The following is a 24,266-nucleotide window of genomic DNA, read 5'->3' as shown; positions in this document are numbered from 1 at the left end:
TGTCCTGTACTGTTATGTACTGTCCTTGATGTCTTTGTCCAACCTTGGTGTTAAAATAAAGTAAATGTCTTATAGATCTGACAAAATACCTTGTGAAATTTAGTTACAGTGATTTATATACTGCTGAGAGCAACTTTGTTGTCCTAGGATTATTAAAACAGAACAACTGTCAAGTACTGGAGGTGATTTAATTGACTAATACCTTCTTTTGAATTTTTTTACAGTCTGCTTATGCTAGAAATTATCATCATCATCATCATCGTCGTTGTTGTTGTTGTTGTTGTTGTTGTTGTTGTTGTTAAAGTGTTGAGTTGGCAGAATTGTTAGTGCGCTGAATGAAATGCTCAGTGGTATTTTGCCTGTCACTACATTCTGAGTTCAAATTCTGCCAAGGTTGACCTTACCTTTCATCCTTTAAGAGTCCATAAAATAAGTACCAGTTGAACTGGGGTTGATGTAATCAACTCATCTCCTCCCACAAAATTACTGCCCTTGTGGCCAAATTTGAAACCATTATTATTGTAGAAGAATGACTTGATCTGCTGTTGTGTTCATATGTGGTAGTTGTCATCGTTTAGCCCCAGGTTAGCTCCAAATAAGTAAACCTATCATCATCATCATCATCTATTTTCCATGCTGCACTGCATTGGATGGCTTGGCAGGAACTGGTGAGGCCAGGGGCTGCACCAGGTTCCATAGCCTGTTTTGGTTTGGTTTCCGCAGCTGGATGCCTTTCTTAACACCAACCGCTATGCAGAGCATACTAGGTGCTTTATATGTGATACTGTCACCAATGCTTTTTATATGGCACCATCAAAGGTATTTCAACTATGAGCATGCTGTTTTTCATATATATCCAAGACTAGGTAATATGATATTTCCTTAATTTCACAAAGTGACAGTGTGATTTAAGGAAAATTTGGCTATTATTTCTAGCAGAGCAAGCAGCTATGTAGAGGCACCCTCATTGGCTAGAATATTGTTTTGAAAACTGACAAATAGTGTCAGTAATGGGTTGACTTCTGATAGTTGTGTGTCAACTGACATGCACTCTTGCTTTCAGTAACTTTCTCTGCTTCTTTATTTCATAAATATTCGTTAGAAATGGAGAAGAAAATGACTTCTCACCCCCGGTAGCAGAAAATGACATCTTTTAAGAAATCTTAAGCAGACATTTATAAATAAAATCTAATTTGTGAGTTTATTAAATACAAGAATATTGATAATTCTTCTCTCAGTGTTTATTGAATCTGGCAAATAGTTTTCATTAAGCACACTATTTATTTTACAGGTGGTCAATACTGTGTTTTGAAAATTATTAGCAATAATTCAAGAGTTGTTTTTTTCTTTTGTGTGTGTGTATTTTCCTCTCTTTGACTAAGTATATATTTTTTTCATATCATCTATAATATTCACAGCATTTTAATTATTGATCATGCAGTGTTTCTCTCCCAATACTGACACCTTTCTTTTACAAACGAATGATAATTGTTTGAAATTTGAGCTGAAATATTTAAATTTAACAGTTCATATTAATTCTATTTGAAAACAAGTTCTTTCGTTGTACAGTTTCTCTGGATATTTTGTAAAAAAAGACAAAAAAAAAAATGAAATGTGTTTTCTGTGGCACTGGCTCCTAGTCTCTGATGAAAAGCATAAAGATTTTTTTCTTAACTAAATGAGTTAACTGTATTGTTCCTAGAAACTAACGACAATAGTCATCATTTCTAATACATTAGTTTTGCTTCAGGTAATTACTTTTTTTCTAATTAGATTCTAAGGCATGACAAATGCATTGTTGTTCTCATTTTTGTTTAAACTCCGCTGTTTGATATTTGGTTATAGCATTGTCTGAAATAGTAGTATACCTATTGTTGTAGTCATGATGCCTACCAATTTAGTTTTTTACAATCTGTACTCATTCAATATGGATTTCAAAACAATAATGAAAACTTTCCTCTCTGTTTTCTACAAAACTGTTCTATTAAAATGTTTTTAGTCTTGAAAATGAGTTTATTAATTATAGATTATTATTTATTTTTTTGGTGCTGCTGTTTGCATTGGCTAAACATAGTTACTGAAATTTGGTATTGATGATCTGTAATGTATAATTAGTTGTGCTGTGTTTAAACTGATGCACATTGAGGTGGATTACAATTAGCTGGCACAATGTATTTTGAAACAGTCAATTGTGTAACTGTAGCCAGGCAAAACAAACTGATTCTGATTAGATCAGTTCAACTGGACATAATGCTAATGAGACTGACTGACCTAGAGCTGTAAGTTAAGGTGGTCTGTTGGTGTAACATTCACGGAACAGGAGATTTTAGAAACTTCTTCCATGCACTGTTTTCAAATTCCATGTCTGTGAACAGACACCTAAATGGAAAGTATGTAGTATGTTTGATCCTAATAATTACTACTATGGCCAACAATATAAAAAGTAGGGAGTCTTTGGTTATATGAGTATGGTATTTTTAATACCAAAGGTATATTATTTGGATACATGTGTTGTTTTTTAGTCTACAATTATAAATGTGAAATTCTGTCTGTCCCATCTGTCCTGGACCCCTGCATCTCAATCTATATTTGCTCTACATAGTCATATCATACCTTTTTGGAATCAAGAGGATCCCAGGGTTGAAAATCTGCTCTTCATTTGGTACTTGAACATCCAGCATTGGGATCAGGTCTGGATGAGGATGTTATATGCTAACAGTTGAAAATTTAAATTTTAAATGAACAAAAATTTGTGAACTTATAAGTTTTTTATTTAAACTGAATTTAAAGTAATACCATATTGGTTGGGTACCAATAAATGCTTTATTATTATTGCTCTCTTTAGTTTTGGGCCACAAGCCCAATGGATCTTTGTGATTTGACAGGCAACATTTTTTTATGTAGTGTTTTTGGTACCGAAACACTTTCAAACTTCAAATACTTGTATATTTTGTGTTATAGAACAGATAAAAAATTTTGTATTCGAAGTTATTTCATGTAAAAAATTGTCGTATTTCGGTAATTTCAACCAATCACTGACGTCTATTGAGGTGAAAACAATTATGCCGTGGAATATAAACAACGGTGTTACGGGATTTTTTCCCTTGAATAAAATTAGTGCCGTTGTTTGTCAACAAAAACTATCCGCTGTCAACAACAACTATCAGTGGTATATTTTTCGTTTGTCACTGTTATTTATGACATCGTTCGTGCGTTTGTACTGGTTTTAGCTTTAGGGTTTTAGGGTTCGGGTTTTAGAGTTAGGGTTAGTTTTAGGATTACGGTTAGGGTTATGATTATTTTTGCCATAACCTTAACTCTAACCCTATAACTCATAACCATAACCCTAACCCTAAAACCCTAACCCTAAAACCCAAACCCTAACCCTAAAACCCAAACCCTAACCCTAAAACCCTAACCCTAAAACCCAAACCCTAACCCTAAAACCCAAACCCTAACCCTAAAACCCTACTCGGGAATAATGATTATAATTAAACAGGGAATAACACACTTGACACTGAACAGCACTAACTGTATTCAGCTGAATAGACGTTAGTGATTGGTTGAAATTACAGAAATACGACAACTTTAACATGAAATAACTTGCGATGTACAATTTTTTGTTAAGAAGGTTAAGAGAAGAAGTTGTTTTATATGACACATTCTACCAGTGTCCCAAGTTTGAAAGTGTTTCGTTAAGAAAACAAGTGTTGCCCGTCAAATCACAAAGATCCGCCCAATTAGCCCTGCACAGGAGCTAGCTTAAAAGTTTGCAAAGAGTGCAGCTTTTAAGCTAGTATTGTATGAAATCCTTATGATTGACTAGCCTTTCACTTAGATCAGAGATGAGTTATCCCTCACTCTCCTTTAACTTGGTCAAGAGGTGGAAACTTTTTATCCACAGGTAAACTTTCACTCTTGTTCTGTTTTGAAATCATCTGCTGAATGGTCATTAAATATCTGTTAAATATCTATGAATTTATATTTTTCTCACTGCAGATATATCAACGCACTTTCAATTCCTTCCTGGTACTAAAGTGTTTTAGTTAACTCCTGTCTTTGACCAATGGCAGGAGTATGGATTGGAGATGTATTTTTTTATATCAATGTATTTCTTTTTAACATCTACCTCCAAAAATGATCTTTTGTTTATCTTATTGTAACAAGAAATAGGAAGAAGAACCATAAGTTGGTACCACTTGCCGTGACAAAAAGAAGTAGTTTTGTATTTTTTAATATGGTCACGACAATGTTTATGCATGACGAAGCTTTGCATTCATGATCTGTCAGTTATAATACAATAGAAATTTTCTAGAATTAGCATTTGAGCTAACTTCTGGCATGAGACTCAATTTAAAATGATATTATAATAACCACTTCAGCTACATTTTATAGCAGATTGTTTTAGATTGACATGTGGCTCTCGGTTTTTAAATGTTTAATGAAATTCTAGATAAGCCTGCAGCAGTAAGGTGACAGTGTGGAGACATCTTATTTGGTTCAGTAGATATTGAGTACTTAATGTAAATGATCTTCCACTGTGACACAAGATGTAATCTCAATATTTCACTTATTTATGAAGGGTAGTTTTTGTGCTCTTATTCAGTAATTTAAAAAAATTTATTTCCAAGATTTTCTGTTTTTATTAAAAAAAATTTTTTTTAAATAAATAAGTCAAGAGCCGCACATTTGATTTTTACAGATCTCCCAAACTGGCTGATGATTAGTCAGCACATCAGTGGGTCAATGTCTTTGGGTGAGATGTGTATGAACGGGGAACAAGGATTATGAGTGGCATCTTGAGCAGAATAAGCTCTACTAAAGATGCCACCCTAGAATCACTATCCAACCATACACAAAAAAAGACAAACCAAAAAAATTAATTAATGAGAGAGAGAGAGAGAGAGAGAGAGAGAGAGAGCCATGATGTGATATTCTGATACCAACACTAAGAAGCTGTTCAATTGGAAGGAAATGGAATGTTAGAAGAGATTAAGGTTCAGTAGATGAAGGCTAGGTATTCAGAGGGTCATCAATACATTAGATGGGACTTTGACCTTTAGTTCTCAGAAGTAGGAATCTAATTCATTCAAGTTTGATCTTCTGACCAGAGTTAGTTTTCTTTTTGTTTGTTTTGGCTAGTAAAAAAAAAAAAAAAAAAAATATTGTTTTGGTTAAGATATGTGAAATCACATCTTGTATATATAGCGGTATCACAAGTTACCAATAATGCTGTTACATTTATACTTTAATAAATTATCAGCTGAACTGAACTCTGTCACTTCCAATACCTAAAGTTTTACTTTCTTCATCTCATCTCCCTTCTGTATCTGTATGTGATTTTTATGGTGTTAGTTTATACATTACAGTATTACCTTCTTACAACTGAAATGTTGTATGTGTAAAACTTTTCAACGCTTCAACATGGTGGTTTTACAGACTTTGTTTAGGTTATCTTTGTAGGAATTCCTTCATTTCCTTCCCTCTATTGATGTGAGGTTTCCAGTTTAGTTTTGATTATGGTAACACCAAAATGTTTTACTTTTGAAAAAGGTATTAGATATTGCTTGTAGACATAGCAGATATCAGTTATATTTTCAAATAAATAATCTATTCTTTAAAACTTTACCATTTCCTCCAAAGTGAAAGAGAACCATTTATTACTGCCAGTGACACAATTATAAAGAGATTTACGTTGTTTGTTCAAGTAAATCTGTTTGAAGTTTGGTTAGTTGTTATTGTGAAATGAATGGAGAAGAACTTTGAAATTTTCTATGAAGTAAAACTATTAAAATAATCTCTTGTTATCAGGGATTATTCCCTGCTCCTGAACAAACATCGTTAAAAATCTTTTGAAGTTATATGGAAATGTAGTGAACACTATTATTGCAATTTACCAAATAGCACCCGACTATTGTGAGTTGCAAGAAATGTGATGTAAGTATTCTGATATGGTATTATTAGTTTGAGAAATTCATGTATTTTAGTATGATACTATTAATTCTAGATATTTATGTATTCTTATAGATCTCTGAAACCTGCTGACTGTTGGTTCTTGTTTTACCTCAGTTCTTACCTGCTTCTAATTGTGCTATTGCTATGACAGATTGGTACAGTCTATTGTTAATTAATGCATGTTAGTTTTATCAATTATAGACTCACTGATTACTGGATGATTTTGTTTTTGTCAACAACTTTTGAAAAAAAAAAAAAAACACTGAAGATTATTGTTTGTTATTGTTGTTTAGTCCCCGTTCAGCCCTGGTTAAGCAGGTCAGTGATCAGTCATTCCAACTATGACCATCCCAACTTTGTATCTGGGTCTACATTGTCTGTATCCTTCTTTTAAAACTGTATGGTGTGATCTGAAAGAAATTTAGTTGCTGTTTCTAGAAGCTTCCTTGAAGTTATTTAGTTTTAAACATGACCTCACTAAAGAGTAATAGAAATTCCTGACTCCTGTTGCTTGCTGTAAAAAAAGGACTTTCAGTTATCTTGTATATCAATAATTGGAAAACTGTATATACCACGATTGGTTGTTGCCACTATCATTAGTATCATTGATGAAATACCATATATTGTTAGATGGCATAAAAGATGCAGCAGTATGTTAGACATACTCCAGTTTCAGCAGAACATATTCAGGAACAGCTTTTAATGTATCAAAGCATGTATTATCTAAAGCAACTTTCAAGGTGGTGGACTGGCAGAATTTTTAGCATGCCAGGCAAAATACTTAGTGGAATTTCTTCTGTCTCTGTCTCATTTCTTTCAGTTCAAATTCTGCCAAGGTTGACTTTGCCTTTTATTCTTTTGGGGTCAATAAAATAAGTACCAGTTGAGCACGAGGTGGGGGTGGGGTGCGTTGTAATCAACTTATCTCCTCTCCTGAAATTGCTGACCTTGTGCCAAAATTTGAAATCAATATTTAAAGTAACTTTACATATAGTGATTTTCATTTTTTTTTTTAAAGACTTTTTTTTTTAAATGTGCATATCATATCTCATCAAATATAATAAATATCGGTAATATCCTGAGAACTGGAACCAGTTGACCATACTTATCAAAACAAAAAAAAACAAAAAAAAAAAAATTGACATGGAAGCAAACAATAAACATACATTCATTCAGTTTTACATCCACTTTTCCATGCTGGCATAGGTTTGACTGAACTTGTCACAGTAGATTTTCTATGGTTGAATACTCTTCCTGATATCAACTCTTAACTGTTTTCTAATGAAGGTATTTTCATTCTACTGAAAGTGAAACCACAGAATTTTTTGCTTGCTTGAAATTGTAGAAAAAAAGAAAAACACTGCTTTCATTGAGATGGTGTTAATGAGGAAACCTGAAATGATGCATGCATCCAAAACATACACACACTCTCTTTCTCTCTCTCTCTCTTTCTCTCTCTCTCTCTTTCTCTCTCTCTCTCTTTCTCTCTCTCTCTCTTTCTCTCTCTCTCTCTCTCTCTGGGCTCCTTTTCAGTCTCTGTCTATGAATTCTATTCACAAGGCATTGGTCTACCTGGGGCTATAGTAGAAGACACTTGCCAGAGGTGATGAGTGCTGTGGTATTGAACCAAAAACAAGGGTTTGAAGCAAGCATTCTAACCTTAATCATGGCTATGCCTATGTAATGGTACTAAGCCAACTGTTACTGTTGGAGTTGAGCAGGGATTCACACACACACACACACACACATCTATGGAAGAAATTGTAGACCATTTTCAAAATGGTTTTAACAAATTCTTCTTTTTGACTTGTAAGTAATGTTCCACTTTTGTGATGGGACATGTCCCTGTTTCCTTTTCTTAGCAATTCTATAACAAAACAGATATTGTTTATTGTTATGCCTGCATTTTGTAATGTTAGCATGAAAAGAAAGTCTTTTGTTGTTTTTATAAATTTTGACACTGGAAGTATTTTAACAGCTGGAAATATTTTCTATTGCTAAACTATTAAACTGTTGGGATTTGTTTTCAGCTAGACTCCCTGAAGTAAACATTGTAATATACCAACAGATGCATGGTCACATTTTTCTGCATTTTACCTCTGCCCCTTCCTCTGTTTTAGAGAAATTATTTTGTTATTGGAGACACTATACCATCAGATATATTTGTAGTGAATCTTCAACAGTTGGTGAAATCATTTGCTATTTATTTGTAGACTAAGCATATTAAAAACTTATTTACATATATTTCTTGGATGAATCATTACTAGAAGATTGTAAATTAATCTCATTGCTCCATAGGTTATCTGATCATCTGCAAGCACTATAGTTTAATATACATTGACGTGATAGAGTTTGACATCCAGATCTCCACCTTAACCCTCAAAGTTTTAATTATCTTCTTCTGTAGTCTAATAGTAAAAAAAAAAAAAGTGTTCTTCCTTTGATCCCAATCTTGTCAGTAGAATTTGAGAATTTGATGTAACACAATCTGTTAAAGCCCATCAGATGTGTTTATAACTTTCTGTCTTTGAATTTCATTTTTATTGTTAATGAAAGAGAATGTAGGTGACTTATTGTCATCATTTTCTCTTTAGGTTAAATTAAAATGCAATAAGGCTCCATCATTACATAATACATTATTAACTAGTGTTAATAACATAATTTACTTCATTTGTTATCATTCACATAAAAACTGAAAGTTTTTTTTTTTTTTTACAATTATTTAGAAATAAAGAGTGATATAATATTTCATTATTCAATCATTTTATTTTTTAATACTTGTGCACACTTTTTCTGGTGTTTTAGTTGGAGAAATAAATCTGCACATTTTATCTAATAAATTTAAAGGTTAAGAAAAATGAAATCCACCTAAATGGCTCAAAGAAAAAATTTCTTTCATTGTTAATGAAAAGGTGGCATTTATTTACTGTATAAATGAACGCTTGAATCTTTTTAGAAATATATTTACTCTGAAAGTAAAAAGCTTATGGGTTGTGATGTAATTTTCTTGTACTGAAATTACAAGTGATATATTTACAATGAATTTACTAGACACTTGATTGATAAATATAAAAAAATAATAATCCAGAATAAATGACTGTGACAGCATGATATAAATATCTGGTGAGGTAGGACACATGATAGTCACCTGAATAGTTTAATCTAAATGTGAATAGTTTAATCAGGAATAGTTTAATACAGGAAGAAATCATACTTGGTGACTGGTGCAGCAGCATAATTGTAAACTGCTACAAGGGCAAAAGTGATGCATTAAAGAGTAGAAATTATGAAAGTATCAAATTGTTGGACTTGGTTATGAAGGTCTCAGAGAATCAGTACAATTCATCAACAGAAGTTACATTAGATGAAATACAGTTACGCCTCATTCTGGGAAGAGGTATCACAGACACAAATTAACTGCAGGAGAAATATTTGGTTAAGAGTAAACCACCATATCACATTTGTTGGCTTGGAGAAGACCTTTGATAGGGTGCCATACTCTGAAATCTGGAGGTAATGAAGGAAACTATATGTTAATGAAGAGGTTGTCAGTGCTGTACAAGTTATGTACAAAAGTGTTGCAAGTAAAGTGAGTCAACAATAAATTTAGCATGAAAATAGAGGTTCATGAAGGCTCAATCCTCAGGCCCCTCCTATACAGGCAATTATAGAGGTGTTTAAGACTAGCCATCTGTGTGAACTCCTATATGCAGATAGTCTAGTTCTCAAAGTAGAATCTGTAGAAGAATTAGAGAAGAAATTCCAGGTGTGGAAGTAAAACCTAGAAATGATAGGTCTCAAAGTAAACTTAGCAAAGACTAAGGTGTCCATTAGGAGGAAAACAGACAGAACCCTGGTGTCATCAGGGAAATGGTCATGCTTGATAGGCAGAAAAGGAGTGGGTATGAGCTCCTAATATAAGCTAAGACTTATGATATGTTATAGAATCATGGGAAGATTAACAGAGGAGGCATGTTTCATATATTGTAGATGTACTGGAGCAATGTGCACAAAGAATACACTAGAAATAGACTCTTTCAAATGCTCATCTGGTTTATTAGAAGTAGTTGATAACTAGGTGATATTATTAGAAGGGGCGGTGACTGATCAGGAAGAATAGTAACCAGAATAAGAATTGGTTGGAGAAAGTTTAAGAAGCTGTTACCTCGATGGAGGTTTATTCTCTCAGGGTAGATTGTATGATGCTTGTGTTACAACAGTGATGCTTCATGGTAGTGACATGTGGGCCTTGGAAGGAGAAGACTTGCAAGTGTTATAACGAAATGAGGCTAGCATGTTCTGATGGATGTGTGATGGTAGTATATGTATAAATACTAGGGTACAAAAAGACAGAGAGAAAAAACAGGTTTAAGAGGAATCAGGTGTTGTATGAAGAAAATTAGGCAATGGTACGTAATGTGTATGGCAGATGATTGCTGCACAAGGAAGTGTTGTGTGCTCCAAGTTAGAGGAACTTGTTGAAGGGGAAGACTGAGGAAGATGTAGGACGAAGTTAAATAGCTGACCTGAAGATGCTGCATCTCATGAAGGCAATGACAAAGGACTGTACTAGTTGGTGATGTGTGGTATTGCAGAAATGATATCCACTCATAGCAACATGTACTCTAACATGAAGGTAGTATTTAGAGGCTGCAATATTTGTGCCCCTCCTGGCCTGCATTTGCTGCTCCTGCACCTGACATCTTTAACCCCCCCCCCCCATTTACTTATTGCTTACCTGCTTCTGCTCATCTTACCACTCATAGCCCTCCAGCTCAACTCTACACCACTTGTGGTGATCATATCGTCCCTCATTCCTCTTGTCCTTCAGTAGATCTATATAAAAGAAGCTACATTAGACCATTAGCTCTATATATAAGCTATATTAGACCAGTAGATCTATATATAAGCTATATTAGACCAGTAGATCGATATATAAGGAGCTACATTAGACCATAAGCTTACTGCTGTCCTGTCAACCAACAACACTATTAACCTCTTTGTTAAATGGTTGGCATTAAGAAAAGCATATGACTGTAGGAATCAAGCTAAAAGACATGTACAAGTACCTAGACTTTGGAATCAGTAGTTCCTCATGAGAAATTTCTTGGACCATGATGACCTGTCCAACCCATCCCACTATGGAAAGCAGACATAAAATGATTACGATTAAAAATATAATTATACTATTTTCAGAAATAAAGGAAACCATTTTTATGTCTATCTGTAAAGTGTTTATGATATAAAGTTATCTGACAAATTGTATTTCTCTTCAATAATACTTGCAATATATAAACAGCAAACATGCTTTATTTCAGATAATTAATGTTATACAAGTCTCTATATTCATTTAGTGAAGGCACATGGCTCAGTGGTTAGAGCATCAGAGTCACAGTCGTGAGGTGGTGAGTTTGATTCCTGAACTGGTGTTGTGTATTGTGTTCTTGAGTAAGACATCATATTTCACATTGCTCCAGTTCACTCAGCTGTAGAAATGAGTTGTGGCATCACTGGTGCCAAGCTGTGTCATCCTTTGCTTTTTCCTTGGATAACATCGGTGGTGTGGAGAGGGGAGTTTGGTATGCATGGGCGACTGCTGGTCTTCCATAAACAACCTTGCCCAGACTTGTGCCTCAGAGAGGAACTTTCTAGGTTCAATCCTATGGTCATTCATGATTGAAGTGGGGTCTTTACTCTTTATGTATGTGCATTTAATATGCTGAGGCTGAATCTGTTTCTTTTGCTCTGTGCCTCTGTCACAATGTCAAAAGAGCTGGTGGTCTCAACTCTTTTCTTTCTATACTTCTACTGAAATACATTGCTTTTGTTTCAATTAATTTTTGAAACTTATGAAGAATTTATTCTAATAACTTTGTCACTATGAAGCTGGTATTTGGAATATAATTTAACATGAAACTTTGATGGAAGGTTTTAATTTAGACCACTTTAAAACAGGAAATTTGTATCAAAGAACCAAGGAGTAGTCTCATGTGTTCTCCATTTCAAAAAGATTAAAAGGATTCAATGCATGTGAAATACTGTATGTTTGTGTGTGTGTGTATGTGCATGAATGTTAGATCCTGCATTCTTGTTCTTGTCTCCCAACTTAGAATTCCTGTTCTGTGCCATACATAGATTTCGAGAGAAGAGCTGCGGTGTTTTCGTTTGCCACAAGGTGGGCAAACTATAGAGATGGTCATGTCATTTGATCTATATTATTGTCATCATCCTTTATAATTCCAAACGTCCTCACCTCGTGTGTGTGTGTGTATAAAAATGAACAGAGCTATCATTTGTCACTGTGTATATTGTCATACTGTTATCAGTTGTTACTGTCTATACTGTGACAGCCACCATTTTGCACTGATTATATTGTGACACTGCTTCTATTTGTCATTGTCTAGTCCTGTCTGCTCTTCATTTAAATTGGTTTTATCCATCTCATGTCTTCTCTTTATTCTAAAGGAAAATTCCTTAGAAAAGTCCGGTAAATTAAAGTCTTTGTAATTGGCAATGAGAGCAATTGCTCTGTCCTTATCTGAGACTCAGGAAGAGAAAGTAGTGGCATTTTACTGAAGTAGCAGTAGTGGTAGCTTTGATTACATGTTACAAAATAATAACCATTTCAAATTTTGGCACAAGGCCAGCAATTTCAGGAGCAACCCCAGTACTCAGCTGATACTTATTTTATCAACCCAGAAGGAAAGGTAAAGTTGACTTTGGCAGAATTTGAATTCAGAACATAATGGCAGACAAAATGCTGCTAAGCATTTTGCTTGGTGTGCTCAACCATTCTGCTCACTTAACACCTTATGTTACAGAAAAATAACGATAACAGCAGCTTTGGTTACATGTTACAGTTAAGCTGCAGCCATTGTCTCTTTCTCTCCCTCTCTCTTTCTCTCCCTCTCTCTTTCTAGATAAAGGGCAAGAGCCAACAGCATTTTATCCATCCTACCTCACATTTGAATATATTGAACTATTTTATGGACACTCTTACAGAATAATTTTTGCTAACACATTTCCAATTTCACTTTTACAGATTTAAGATTTTCTTCTCATCTACTTTAAGTTTGGTTATTTACCGTTTTACCTTACTGCAGTGCTATTACCTCCATCTAACAGTACAGTGGCAAAATATATTCTCTTCTACAGCATTTGCTGGATTTTTTCCCTTTCATCTTTGTTTAGGAATTAGTTCTAGTTGTGTAATAATGCACCTTTCTGAAACAATCCTTACTTTCAAATGGAACAGTGACGTATTTCTTAGCTAATTACTTTAGAACATGTGGTAGAATGCCAGCTGTTATAGATTAGTGGCAATGCATATAAAACTCCTGCAGCTATGTTTGGTTAGAATTAATATTGTAATGGTATTGAAATGGTAAATATCAACACCAAAGAAGCTATCAATGATTAATAAGCCAGAAGATTGAATCGTATTTATCCAATTTCCTTTCTAGATAATTCCTTCAGGCCAAACAGTTTGATATCTTTTGAAATGATTGATTTAGTGAGTTGATAGCTGTTACCTAACTGGTGATGCCATTAAAACCATTCACATAAGGTTTTATGATCAGACAGCCCTAACTATGAATAATTGATGTACGGTAGAAGCTGTGCCAAAGATTTTTGGCTGTGGGGAATGTGGTGTTCACTGCATCTAAGAAATGGTACAGAGTGATTTAGTGGACATTCTAAGGGGATCGAATGTTGTCTAGGTTGTAGTATATCGTGTGTGCGTATGTGTGTGTGTATGTGCGTGCACACACACAGACACACACAATAGCTACTGTTAGCAGAGATCTAATGAATTTCTGCAGACTTTTATTTAGCCCCAAGCCATCTTGGACAGAGCCGGTGTTTTAGCTATGATCACCCTATCTGTTTTTTTTTTAAACATGTTTGAAGAAACCTGTAGTCACCATTGTGTTCATTTTTAAGATAGTAGCATGAGATTCAGCTGTTGTTTCCAGCAGATCAAGTAATTGGCCTTCCTTGAGATATTGTTACTGTGTAGAATGATCAGAGTGTGGGGATTTTGGGGGGATACCTTTTAATTTAAACTGTCCAAAGTTAAGATGGAATGGAAATAATGAGAAAGATATGTAATAGTTAAATAAATATATGTAATTGTAGTAGATTAAAATGAAGAGACAATTAATGGTAGAGAGATTATGTGATCACAATCCACAACAGGTGAGGGCTACAGAAAGTGGTACTATAGCCAGTATAATTTTTTCTGTTGGTGGTGACTAGCCAGTGTAATCATTTAGTTCACCGTTAATGTAACCAGAAAAACTTCAGCAATGCAACAGGATACTGCACTCCCACTCTCTCTCTATGTAAGTGTGTGTTGATAGTGTTTTAGCTTCTCTTCTACAGAATGTAATAGCTTTTGGTATAAACTATTTTAGATCAGATAAACACTGAATCAATGCCAATTTAATTGTGTGTGTGTGAGAAAGAGAGAGAGAGCTTTTCATATTCTCGGCATCACCCCCAGCAATGTAATCATGAATCACAGGTATAAGAATTTAATTAAAAATACAAATTGGGTTCGGCACAATTACTTTTCATGTTATATACTTGAACTAATATATTGTCAGTATAATAGATCTAACATGTAACAAGCCTTGATTGATTCCTATTCCTTTCTCATGTTAAAGACACCAGTATAATCAGTAACAGTTGTTCACGAGGTGACAGATGGGGCTCGTGGCAGTATAATTCACTTTTCAGATGGGATCAAACTACTTCCTAAATACTATTTTTTAAAAAAGGGTGTGGTTGTAGGGTAAGAAATTTGCTTACCAATCACATGGTTCTGGGTTCAGGTCTACTGTGTGGCACCTTAGGTAAGTGTCTTCTGCTATAGCCCTGGGCAGACCAAAGCCTTGTGAGTGAATTTGATTTGGTAGATAGAACCTGGAGGAAGCCAGTTGTATACATATATGAATATATATCTGTGTGTGTATGTATTTGTGTTTGCCTTCCACTACCACTTGACAACTAGAGTTGGTTTGTTTATGTCCCTGTAACTTAGCAATTCATCAACAAAGACTGATAGAATAAGTACAACTAAAAAAAAAAAAATGCATTCTGGAATTTATTTGTATGACTAAAACCCTTCAAAATGGTCCCCAGCATGGCTGTTGTAGTCCAGTGAAAGAAACAAGTAAAAGATAAAAGGAACTAAGTCTTCACCAATGCTTGTTGGTTTTCAGTGTGTGTGTGTGTGTGTGTAGGGGTGTGCGTGTGACATCACACTCTTTATATCATCACTTATGTCATTTTTAAATTGCTGCAATTATTACTACTGCTGTTGTTGTTGCTACTACTATTACTAGTTACTTTATGCTGGTGTCCCATTAATAGATTGTAGCTGCTGCTATTATTGTTGTTGTTGTTGTTGTTGATGATGTAACTGCTGTTGCCATCACACCACCACATACTAATGCTGTTAATGTTGCGAGCTGACGAGGGGACCTCTATGTGTCGTTCTACCTGTTTCGAATGACAACAAAATCACTCTCAAATCACACCTTGCCATTTTTCAAACAGGAAGGTCACTCTGATTAATGTAGTTCACCCCCCACCTATCATACTCCTCCTCTTCCCTTTAGAAATACGGAATGATCACAGCTTGGCCTGCTTAGCCAAAGATTGACCTGCGGTTAAACGTTGATACCAACAACAACTGTTAATGTTGTGTAAATAGTATAGGAGACTATTGTAGTTTGTTTTTTGTTTTCCGAGAAAAGGCATGAACACCTTGTATTCCATGCTACACTCAATAAATCTCAGATCTCTCATGAAAAGAAATCAGCATCGAAAGTGATGTCATTGTTGTGCCCTCTCAAATCGTCGTTGTCTGACTACTACTACTACTACTACTACTACCACTACTACTACCACTACTACTACTTTCAATAATCGTTCTCCACCATCACCACCCTAGTATATCCAGCTATCATAAAATACACTCACACACACCCAAGAACATATACACAGTGAGATCGCAGTTGTTGTTTAACCCTCGGTCAGTCTTGAGTAAGACCACGATCATTTCTAGTTTCTTTTATTTCAAGAATAGTCCACCTCACTGCGGTGTCATCAAATGCCATAAAATACCTCTTGATGGCACTGAAATCAATTACGGGGTGTAGGTGGTTGTGGTGGTGGTGACGCCGTATATGTTGGGTTGTCCATCTCTAGTGATCAAAATGCCCTTTATTAAAATTGTAGGGTGTCGATCGTGATGGTTAAGGCGGTGGTATGGTATGGTTGTACTGGTTATCGTAGTGGCTACGGTTGCAGTGGTGACGGCTGTATTGATTGTGGTTAGTGGTGGTTGTATTAACTGTTGTTGTTGTGGTGGTGGTGGTAGTAAGAGGTGGTCGTGTTGACTGGTAATTGTTAGTGATGGTTGTGGTAGTTGTGCTGATGGTGGTGGCGGTTGTGGTGGGTGTGGTAGTTAGTAGTTGCTGTGTTGACTGTGATTGTGGTGGTGGTAGTAATGTTTATGGTGAGATGGTTCTGGTGGTGGGGGGGTGGGGTATGGAGAGGTGTTTATGTTGATGGTGGTATTGATAGCAGCAACAATGGTGGTGGTTTTACCGTTTTCATGGTTGTGGCTTTTTCAATCAGATTCCGAGACTGCTGCTGCCGCCGCCGCCGCTGCTTATTCACCAACATAATTTGGTTTGGCTCCTTTCATTCACCGCACATCCACAACTCTCTAACACAGACACACTAACTCTTCCCCCCTCTCTCTCTCTCTCTTACACATTGACGTTCTCATTTCTCTCTCTCTCACACACTCGCGCGCGCGCGCACACACAATATTCAGAAACTGAGCGATTTCACGTGTTTCACTCACCAAATCGGTTATTGAAAGAACGCGAGGGTGAGAGTGAATTGTTTGACTGAAGGTCCACGTGTGCTCAGTACAATATCTCTGTTCACTGTCCATTGTGGTCAAGCAGAAAGTGACCTCTTTGAAGTTTATTAGCTGACCATGTTCAGCTGGACCCTGACGCTTGGTAGTTAAAGGCTGCTGCTGCCGTCGCCGCCACCACCACCACTGCTACTGCTATTGTTGCTGCTGCTAGTGCAGATGCTACTGTGAACAACAGCTACTACAGAGGCACTACTATTACTACTATTACAAGTATTATTGTAGTAAGAACTAACTATAAAGAAAAAGACAGACGAAGAAGTAGAGAACACGGGACGTCAGTTGCTGGGAAGTGGAAGACTTCATCCCCATCGTGGCTGCTTCTATTATTCCAGATTGGTTGGTCCTTAATACCAAACACAATAGGTTGATTAATTGTAAGGGAGCGGTGGTGTGGCAGTGTTATAACAGCCCTATCTACTGGCAGCGATACTGCAACACACGGCTGACCCTTGCAGCGCTTGGGAATGGGCAATCAGCTGAAAAAAATTCGGGAACTTGGAGGAGATGCTGTTCGAAGAAGTGGTCTTACCAAGGGAGATTCTACGGATAAACAGGATGAAGGGAAAGAGCAGGATGGGGCTTCTTCTGCAATGGTTCACCAATCATCAGTTGATGTACCGTCAACTACAGAGGAATTAACAGACGGTCGACAATCTTATACCAGTGCAGTGGATGTTACCATTGAGAATAGTGGACAGGATGTGGACAACACTGACCAGGTATTTCATACACATGTGCCTATTCACACACTCATACGCATACGCATCGCTGCAGGTTTTCTACTTCGTGTTTATTTATGTCCCCTTCGGTAAAAGGAAGAGAGAAGCCCCTAAGGGTCAGTGAGTTGATTACCACAGAAATATGGGAGGAAGGGGGATGAGAAGCGGGTAGAACTCTTTCAAGTAACTTGAATGGCTGTTGTCACTATGACATCATCCACTTTCATCTGGCAAACAATAACAACAACAGCAATATTGTTTAAATAACTTTTCCTGTTATTGTTCCATACGATGTCCTCTATTTACATACAGTCTGTAATAACTGTGGGTGACCAGCAGTCAGTCTGTCGCCAACAACAATAATAATATTCTGCTCATCTCTCAATACAATAAATATTTTTACACGACTTAACTAAAACTGCTACACGTTATATATACATTCATATATACACACCTATACATAGTTGTATTCATACAAATACGCCTTCGTATAGTGTGTGTATGTGTGCGTGCGCGCACATATAGCTATCTAACTTATATTTACACACACACATATCTTCAAATCTTAACACAATAACTATTGTGTATGTTTACTCACTCACATATCTGATCCTAGTCACCCACCCACATTACTAGGTGGAGAACAGTGAATAGTGGGATAGTTGGTGGTGGTGATGAAAGAATCCGTGAATGATTCATTAGCAGCGGTGTTACTTGTAGGATCAACATTAAAGGCGTGGGTACTTTGAGTATCGGGAGTATTTGGTAGTTATGTCAACATTATTCATTGCTGACATACCTGTCATATTCACGGCTTCAACATTCCATAGTTTTGTAAATCACACACACACACCAACAACAACCACCACCACCACAGCCATATGTCAGCATCGTATAGTGTTTTTCACTATCTTACATGTGTGTTTGTATACAAATGTGCGTGTTTATACTGTACGGATATGTATGTATACTGTATAAATGTGCGTGTGTATATATACTGTACAAATGTGTGTATGAAATTGTGCGCGCGAGTTTATGCTGCGAAACTGTTTATATTGTATAAGCATGTATGTTTGTGTGTTTATTGTGCAAATGTGTATGATTAAACAGTACAAGTATGTATGTATTTATAAAATGCAGGTAAGTGTATATTGTGCAGTATGCAACATATAATTACACACACACCTCTGCAGGTGTGTGTATATATGTGAGGTAGCCATGTCTGGAAGTAAGGTTCTTCTCATTTCCAACCCATCATTACATAGACAACCATTTGATATCTACATTGTTTTGACTCACCTCTTAGCTTCTTCAACGAACTTCACCTGTAATTAATCTCTTAACTGTTCAAGAAAAATATATTTAACTGATTCATAGAAATGGCAGTAACATTTTCTATTTCTCTTCGTCTCTTAACTCAGTTTTATCACAACAACAACAACCTCTATATCAAGAGCAACAGTAATCTCCTTCAAAGCAACAGCAACATTATCCAATCAACGCCACCACCACCACCACCTCCACATTCACAACAGTGACTATCCTTATCATTAATTCCTCCATCATCACACCACAACTGCAATAACCACCCAGTCATCTCTAGCTACCCCTATAACATCAACACCAGCATCAATAAGATCATTAAGATCAATGCAGTTTCTGTTACTGGATCAGTTTTCAAGTGATTTCAATGACAATCTCTTGAGTTCTTATATTTCAGTTACTGTTGAGAATATTTGTAATGTCATTCATTAATCTCTTCTTGTTCTCTATTCTAACCACCCCTACCTCTGTCTGCCCATCTGTCCGTCTCTCCCTCTCTCTATTTTTTTTAGCCACTCTACACTTCTCTATTTCTCTCGCTGTAAATAGACAGAGCTCTAAGAGCTCCCCACCAGAAAAAAACAAAAAACAAAAACAAACAAAATAATACAAAGGTATGTAAAAGAAACACTACTACTACTACTGCTACTACTACTACTACTACTACTACTACTACTACTACTACTGCTGCTGCTGCTGCTGCTGCATGTTTTCCCTAAGTAAAACCAAGCCAAGTTTTGTGTTCCTTGTGAACCTTCAATAGTTTGTTCCAGGATTGTATTTTCTACAGCATTGAAACTACTGTTCATATGTACAGTGCCTAGTTGCATTATTGTCTGCATGCATGTTGCATATATAAATGGAATGTGTTGGGATATTCATTCCTGATCTCTGCTCTTTGTGTTCAAATTCCTCTAGGGCCTACTTTGTCTTTCTTCATTTTTGGCTTTGATACAAAAGAAAGTACTGGCACCCATGACTGATGCAGCTCTCTTTTTCTTCAAGCTGTCACATTGACATTTTGTCAAGTGTGGGAGGGTTATGAAAATATCTGTGCAGGTACATATCATGCAAAAGCATAATATATGCTGCCAACTTACATTTGCTTGCAATTGATGGCTGTAGTGTATATTAGTCCTGGAGTTGTGGTCACATATCTAACATCTTTTCCTTGGCATTTATAGAGATTGTTTCCGTTTTCAGCCCCCATATTCCAGATTTTCATATTTGGATATTTTCCCCACTTCATTCAGAGATATATTATCATCTGTTGGACTGATATATTGATCACTATTCACTCTGGTGAATATCCCTGAAAGCAATATCTGATGAGTTTGCTGTGATCTTCTTGCCTGTGTGATTCGATAAAATTCACAGTATGGATAGTCTCTCAGTCTGTTTCTTTTCATCTCTCTCTCACTCTTTCTTTGTAAATATATATACACACGCATTCACACACATACACTTACAGGTGGACACAATGCAACTGTTTGTTTTTTTTTTCTTGACCTCCACATATTCTGCAGTTATTTTTTGTGTTTTTTTGGTAGCTTCTAATAAGGCGGCTTTTGTCTCAACTTGCTATCAAAAATTCATTGGCTTCCATTTTAAGTCCTCCACTTCATAGCAGTGCTTTATTATTTTTTGTCCATTTTAATTTTGTTCAGTCTTGTCAGGTGCCAGCCATGTGGGGGGAATTTCTTGCCATCATCTTAACATGGTATTCTATAGTTCCATTTACAGCTTAGTTTTGTTTTTTTTCTTTTTCTTTTAACAGTTTTGTTGCTCCTCCATCCTCTTCAGAGCTGTCTGTTAACCTCAGCTTCTGTAATTGTGTTGGATTTCTTGGAGACAAGAAACAACAGCTTTTGTTCTGTTCATGTCTTCAAACAATTTATATAAGTTTCTATTTAATCTTTCCTCCACATGTTTACCATCCTAGAAGACTCCCATCTACCTGTCTTTATTTGTGGAAAATGTTAATTTTCTGTCAACATTCTGCACTACAAGGTGCACCTCTATGTTCTTGTAGGTGTGTGCACCATTTTCTTTCTGGAAATGTAAGAATGTTTCTGTTACATTAGCTTTGTTGGAGATCTGTTTCATTTTGTGGTTGGAAGATTTGCAATATGTTGTGTAGTGCTTGTGTTTTGTAGTTGCTGTATATGTTGCATTATTTAAATATATTATTATCATCATTTTAGGTCGAATTGTTGGAGCAATGGTAAAAATTCTGTGCAGTATTTATTCTGGCTTTACATTCTGAGTTCAAGTGCCATCATGGTCAACTTTGCTTTCTATCCTTTTGGGGTCAATAAAATTAACACCAGTTGAGCACTGGGGTTGATGTATTTGACTAGCCCCCAGATTTCAGACCTTGTGCCTATAATAGAAAGGATTATTGGCAAGCTGGCAGACTCATTAGCACGCTGGGTGAAATGCTTAGAGGTATTTCGTCTGCCGTCACTTTCTGAGTTCAAATTCTGCTGAGCTCAACTTTGCCTTTCATCCTTTTCAGGCGTTGTGCCTACAGTAGAAAAGATTATTATTTTTATTATGTAGTTTTATTTTTATTGCTTACTTTCAATTTACTTCAAACAACAGTTCTGTATACTTTGTATGTAATCAATGTATTTTCTGTTGCATTGACATTACATAATGTGTATGTGTGGTACCTAGTGGTGTTGCTTTCTAGATGTGTATATTTCTAAGTCTTGGAATTTTGGTTATACATGCACCTTCATCTTTTTTAATCATTGCCAAGGTACCCTTTTAATATAGGGATTGTTTCTGTTTTCACAGTTCACACTCAGTTTACAAGATATTCATGTTTGAATAATTTCTCCATTTCCTTTAGAGATATATTATTGTCTGTTAGGATAGACACTTTGATTAGGAGGTACTTCCTTTCCTAGTGGTTCTTCGCAACAATGTCAGGTGCATTAGCCTTGCTCTTTCTTTTTGTGTGGGTTTATATCTTAAGAATATGGCTACTTTGTCATTTTATGAGATCTTTTTTATATTGCCTCTTTTCTCTTCGTATTTCATAATGCTGACATAATTTGAAATATATAGCTATTATTATTGTTGTTATCATTACTTTTGGTTAACAGAATCACTAGATCATCAAACAAAATGCCTTATGGTATTTTTTCTGACTCTTTATGGTCCCTCAGTAGTCAGTAAAATAAAGCACCAGTCTAGTACCGGAGTCAATGAAATTGACTTGGTCACCTCCCCACACAGCTGAAATTGCTGGCCTCATGCCTAAATTAAAAACTATTATCAAAATGATTTGGAGTTTCTAGCAACACACATTTTTATGAACCTCTGAGTGTTTAAAAAATTATTGTACTTTTAATACGATTTTTTGTTGTGTTTGGGTGAAGTTGTTACATCGAGAAGTGAAAAGTATTTCCTTTACATTTTGAAACAAATATATTTTTGCCATCAGACAATTTTGATAATATCTGTAAGCTTGGACTGAGGCAGCAGTAGTAACAGTAGCAGTAATAGTAGCAGTAGAAGAATGCTCCCACTACAGCGGTAGCAATATATATGCCCTTCTACAAATTTAACATTAAAAAAGGGATAAAATGATATTTGAACAAAAGGAATCGTGGGCTATTTGTTGGCTCCATGGTGGCAGTATGTCACAAGGGAGTGTCTCCTGGCCTAAAAATTTCATCCAGGGCTAGGAAAAAAGTGATGAGAGATTTTCCTCTGCTTTTCATAAAATGGGGAAGTGGGAGGTACCATCAAATGTTCTTTAGGGCCTTTGGAAACCTCCATCTAAATTTTTATGTTACTGTGTGTCCATCACTTCACTATATCTCTTGTAATTCCTTTGTATGACTGAATGGACTCTTGTGGAAAAATATGGGATAATAATAATGATTTGTGATTCATACACAAGGGCAGCAGTTTTGAGGGAAGGGGTTAGTTGATTATATTAAAGTACTTGACCAGTACTCTCTTTTAATCCCGAAAGGATGAAAGGCAAAGTTAACCTCAATGTCATTTGAACACAGAACATAAAAGGCTGGAACAAATGCCACAAGATATTCTCTTTGACTCTAACAACGATAACAATATTAATAGTCCTTTTTACTAAAGGCACAAGGCCTGAAATTTTGGGGGTTAGGGTAAGTTGATTACATTGACCCTGTGTTTCACTGGTACTTAATTTATCAACCCCGAAAAGATGAAAAGCAAAATCAACCTAGGTGGAATTTGAACTCAGAATGTAGAGACAGATGAAATGCTGCTAAGCATTTTGCTTGGCATGCTAACGATTCCTCCAGTTCACCACCTTAAGCAATGATAATAATAATAATGATAATAATAATGATGATGATGATGATGATTAGGCAACAGAGTAAATAGTATTGTTAAAGTGTCAAACAAAATAACATGCACTGTTTGTTTTCGTTCTTTATGTTCTGGTTTCAAATACTACTGAGGCCTTTCATTTTTACAGAATTGTTATGATAAAAAATACATGTCATGTACTGAGGATTCACATTGACTAACTCCTTTTAAAACTGCTGGCTTTGTGCCTGAATTAGAAACCATAATTATTATTATTATTGCTGGTAGAATTGTTAGCTAGTTGGATATAATACCTCATAGCATTTCTGAAGACACATTATGCATCAAGTTTGAATCCCACTAAGGTCAAGTTTGCTTTTCATCCTTTTGGGTCAATGTAACCAACTTACCCACACCTCCTCTCAAACTTAGGAAGAATTATTGTTATACTTCCTCCATCAAGTTGTATCATTATAATTGATAGATCACATGTGAAAATATTTGAATATTTAAAACATTTACTATCATGAATAGTTGTATTTATTTTGCAAACTTTTTGATTACTCTGTGTACAAATGTCTGCATTTCAATGGAAAAAAGACAGACTTGAGAATATGTACATGTGGTAGGAGGATGTTAGCTTTAGTTTTTAATGAAGTACTACCCTGGGTTTTTGATGTCAGTTTTATGAACAAACTTGCTCCAGCTAGCTATATTATCCAAATCTGTGTCAGAGATAGTTTTTCAAATGTCATAGAACTGGAAGTCTAGTTGGTAACATAATTTGATGACTAGGGTCAAATATGTGTTTTCTTTAATCTCTTCTTACTCTGGACCTTTCCACTACCAAGTTGTTGGTACAAATTGACATAACAACACACTGTTTACTGTCTAAAACTGGCTACATACTAAATACTACTTACAGGTATAAGTGTACATGCGTGTGCACACACACACATACACAATCTCAAGATGTTGCATTTCATGAGAAAGAT

At 35.7% G+C, this 24,266-nt stretch overlaps 1 protein-coding gene across 5 annotated transcripts in view; it reads left to right on the top strand.

Moving 5' to 3' along the window:
• The window catches only part of LOC106881659 (cAMP-dependent protein kinase regulatory subunit), a 457,628-nt gene that overhangs the window by 221,161 nt on the left and 212,201 nt on the right, over nt 1-24,266 (top strand). Inside the window, exon 1 of one of the 5 annotated variants that reach the window (XM_014932124.3) lies at nt 16,793-17,637. The exons of the other annotated variants lie outside the window; for them this stretch is intronic. Coding sequence (XP_014787610.1) covers nt 17,383-17,637 — 255 coding nt within the window. The 5' untranslated portion in view covers nt 16,793-17,382. Of the gene's footprint in view, nt 1-16,792; nt 17,638-24,266 lie in introns of those variants that run through there. 5 annotated transcript variants of the gene reach the window in all.

This window comes from Octopus bimaculoides, chromosome 6 (genome assembly GCF_046866305.1).
Source record: "Octopus bimaculoides isolate indiv1 chromosome 6, ASM4686630v1, whole genome shotgun sequence".
Lineage (NCBI taxonomy): Eukaryota > Metazoa > Mollusca > Cephalopoda > Octopoda > Octopodidae > Octopus > Octopus bimaculoides.
The sequence above is the reverse complement of the archived record's forward strand: the minus strand, read 5'-3'. Positions and strand labels throughout refer to the sequence as shown.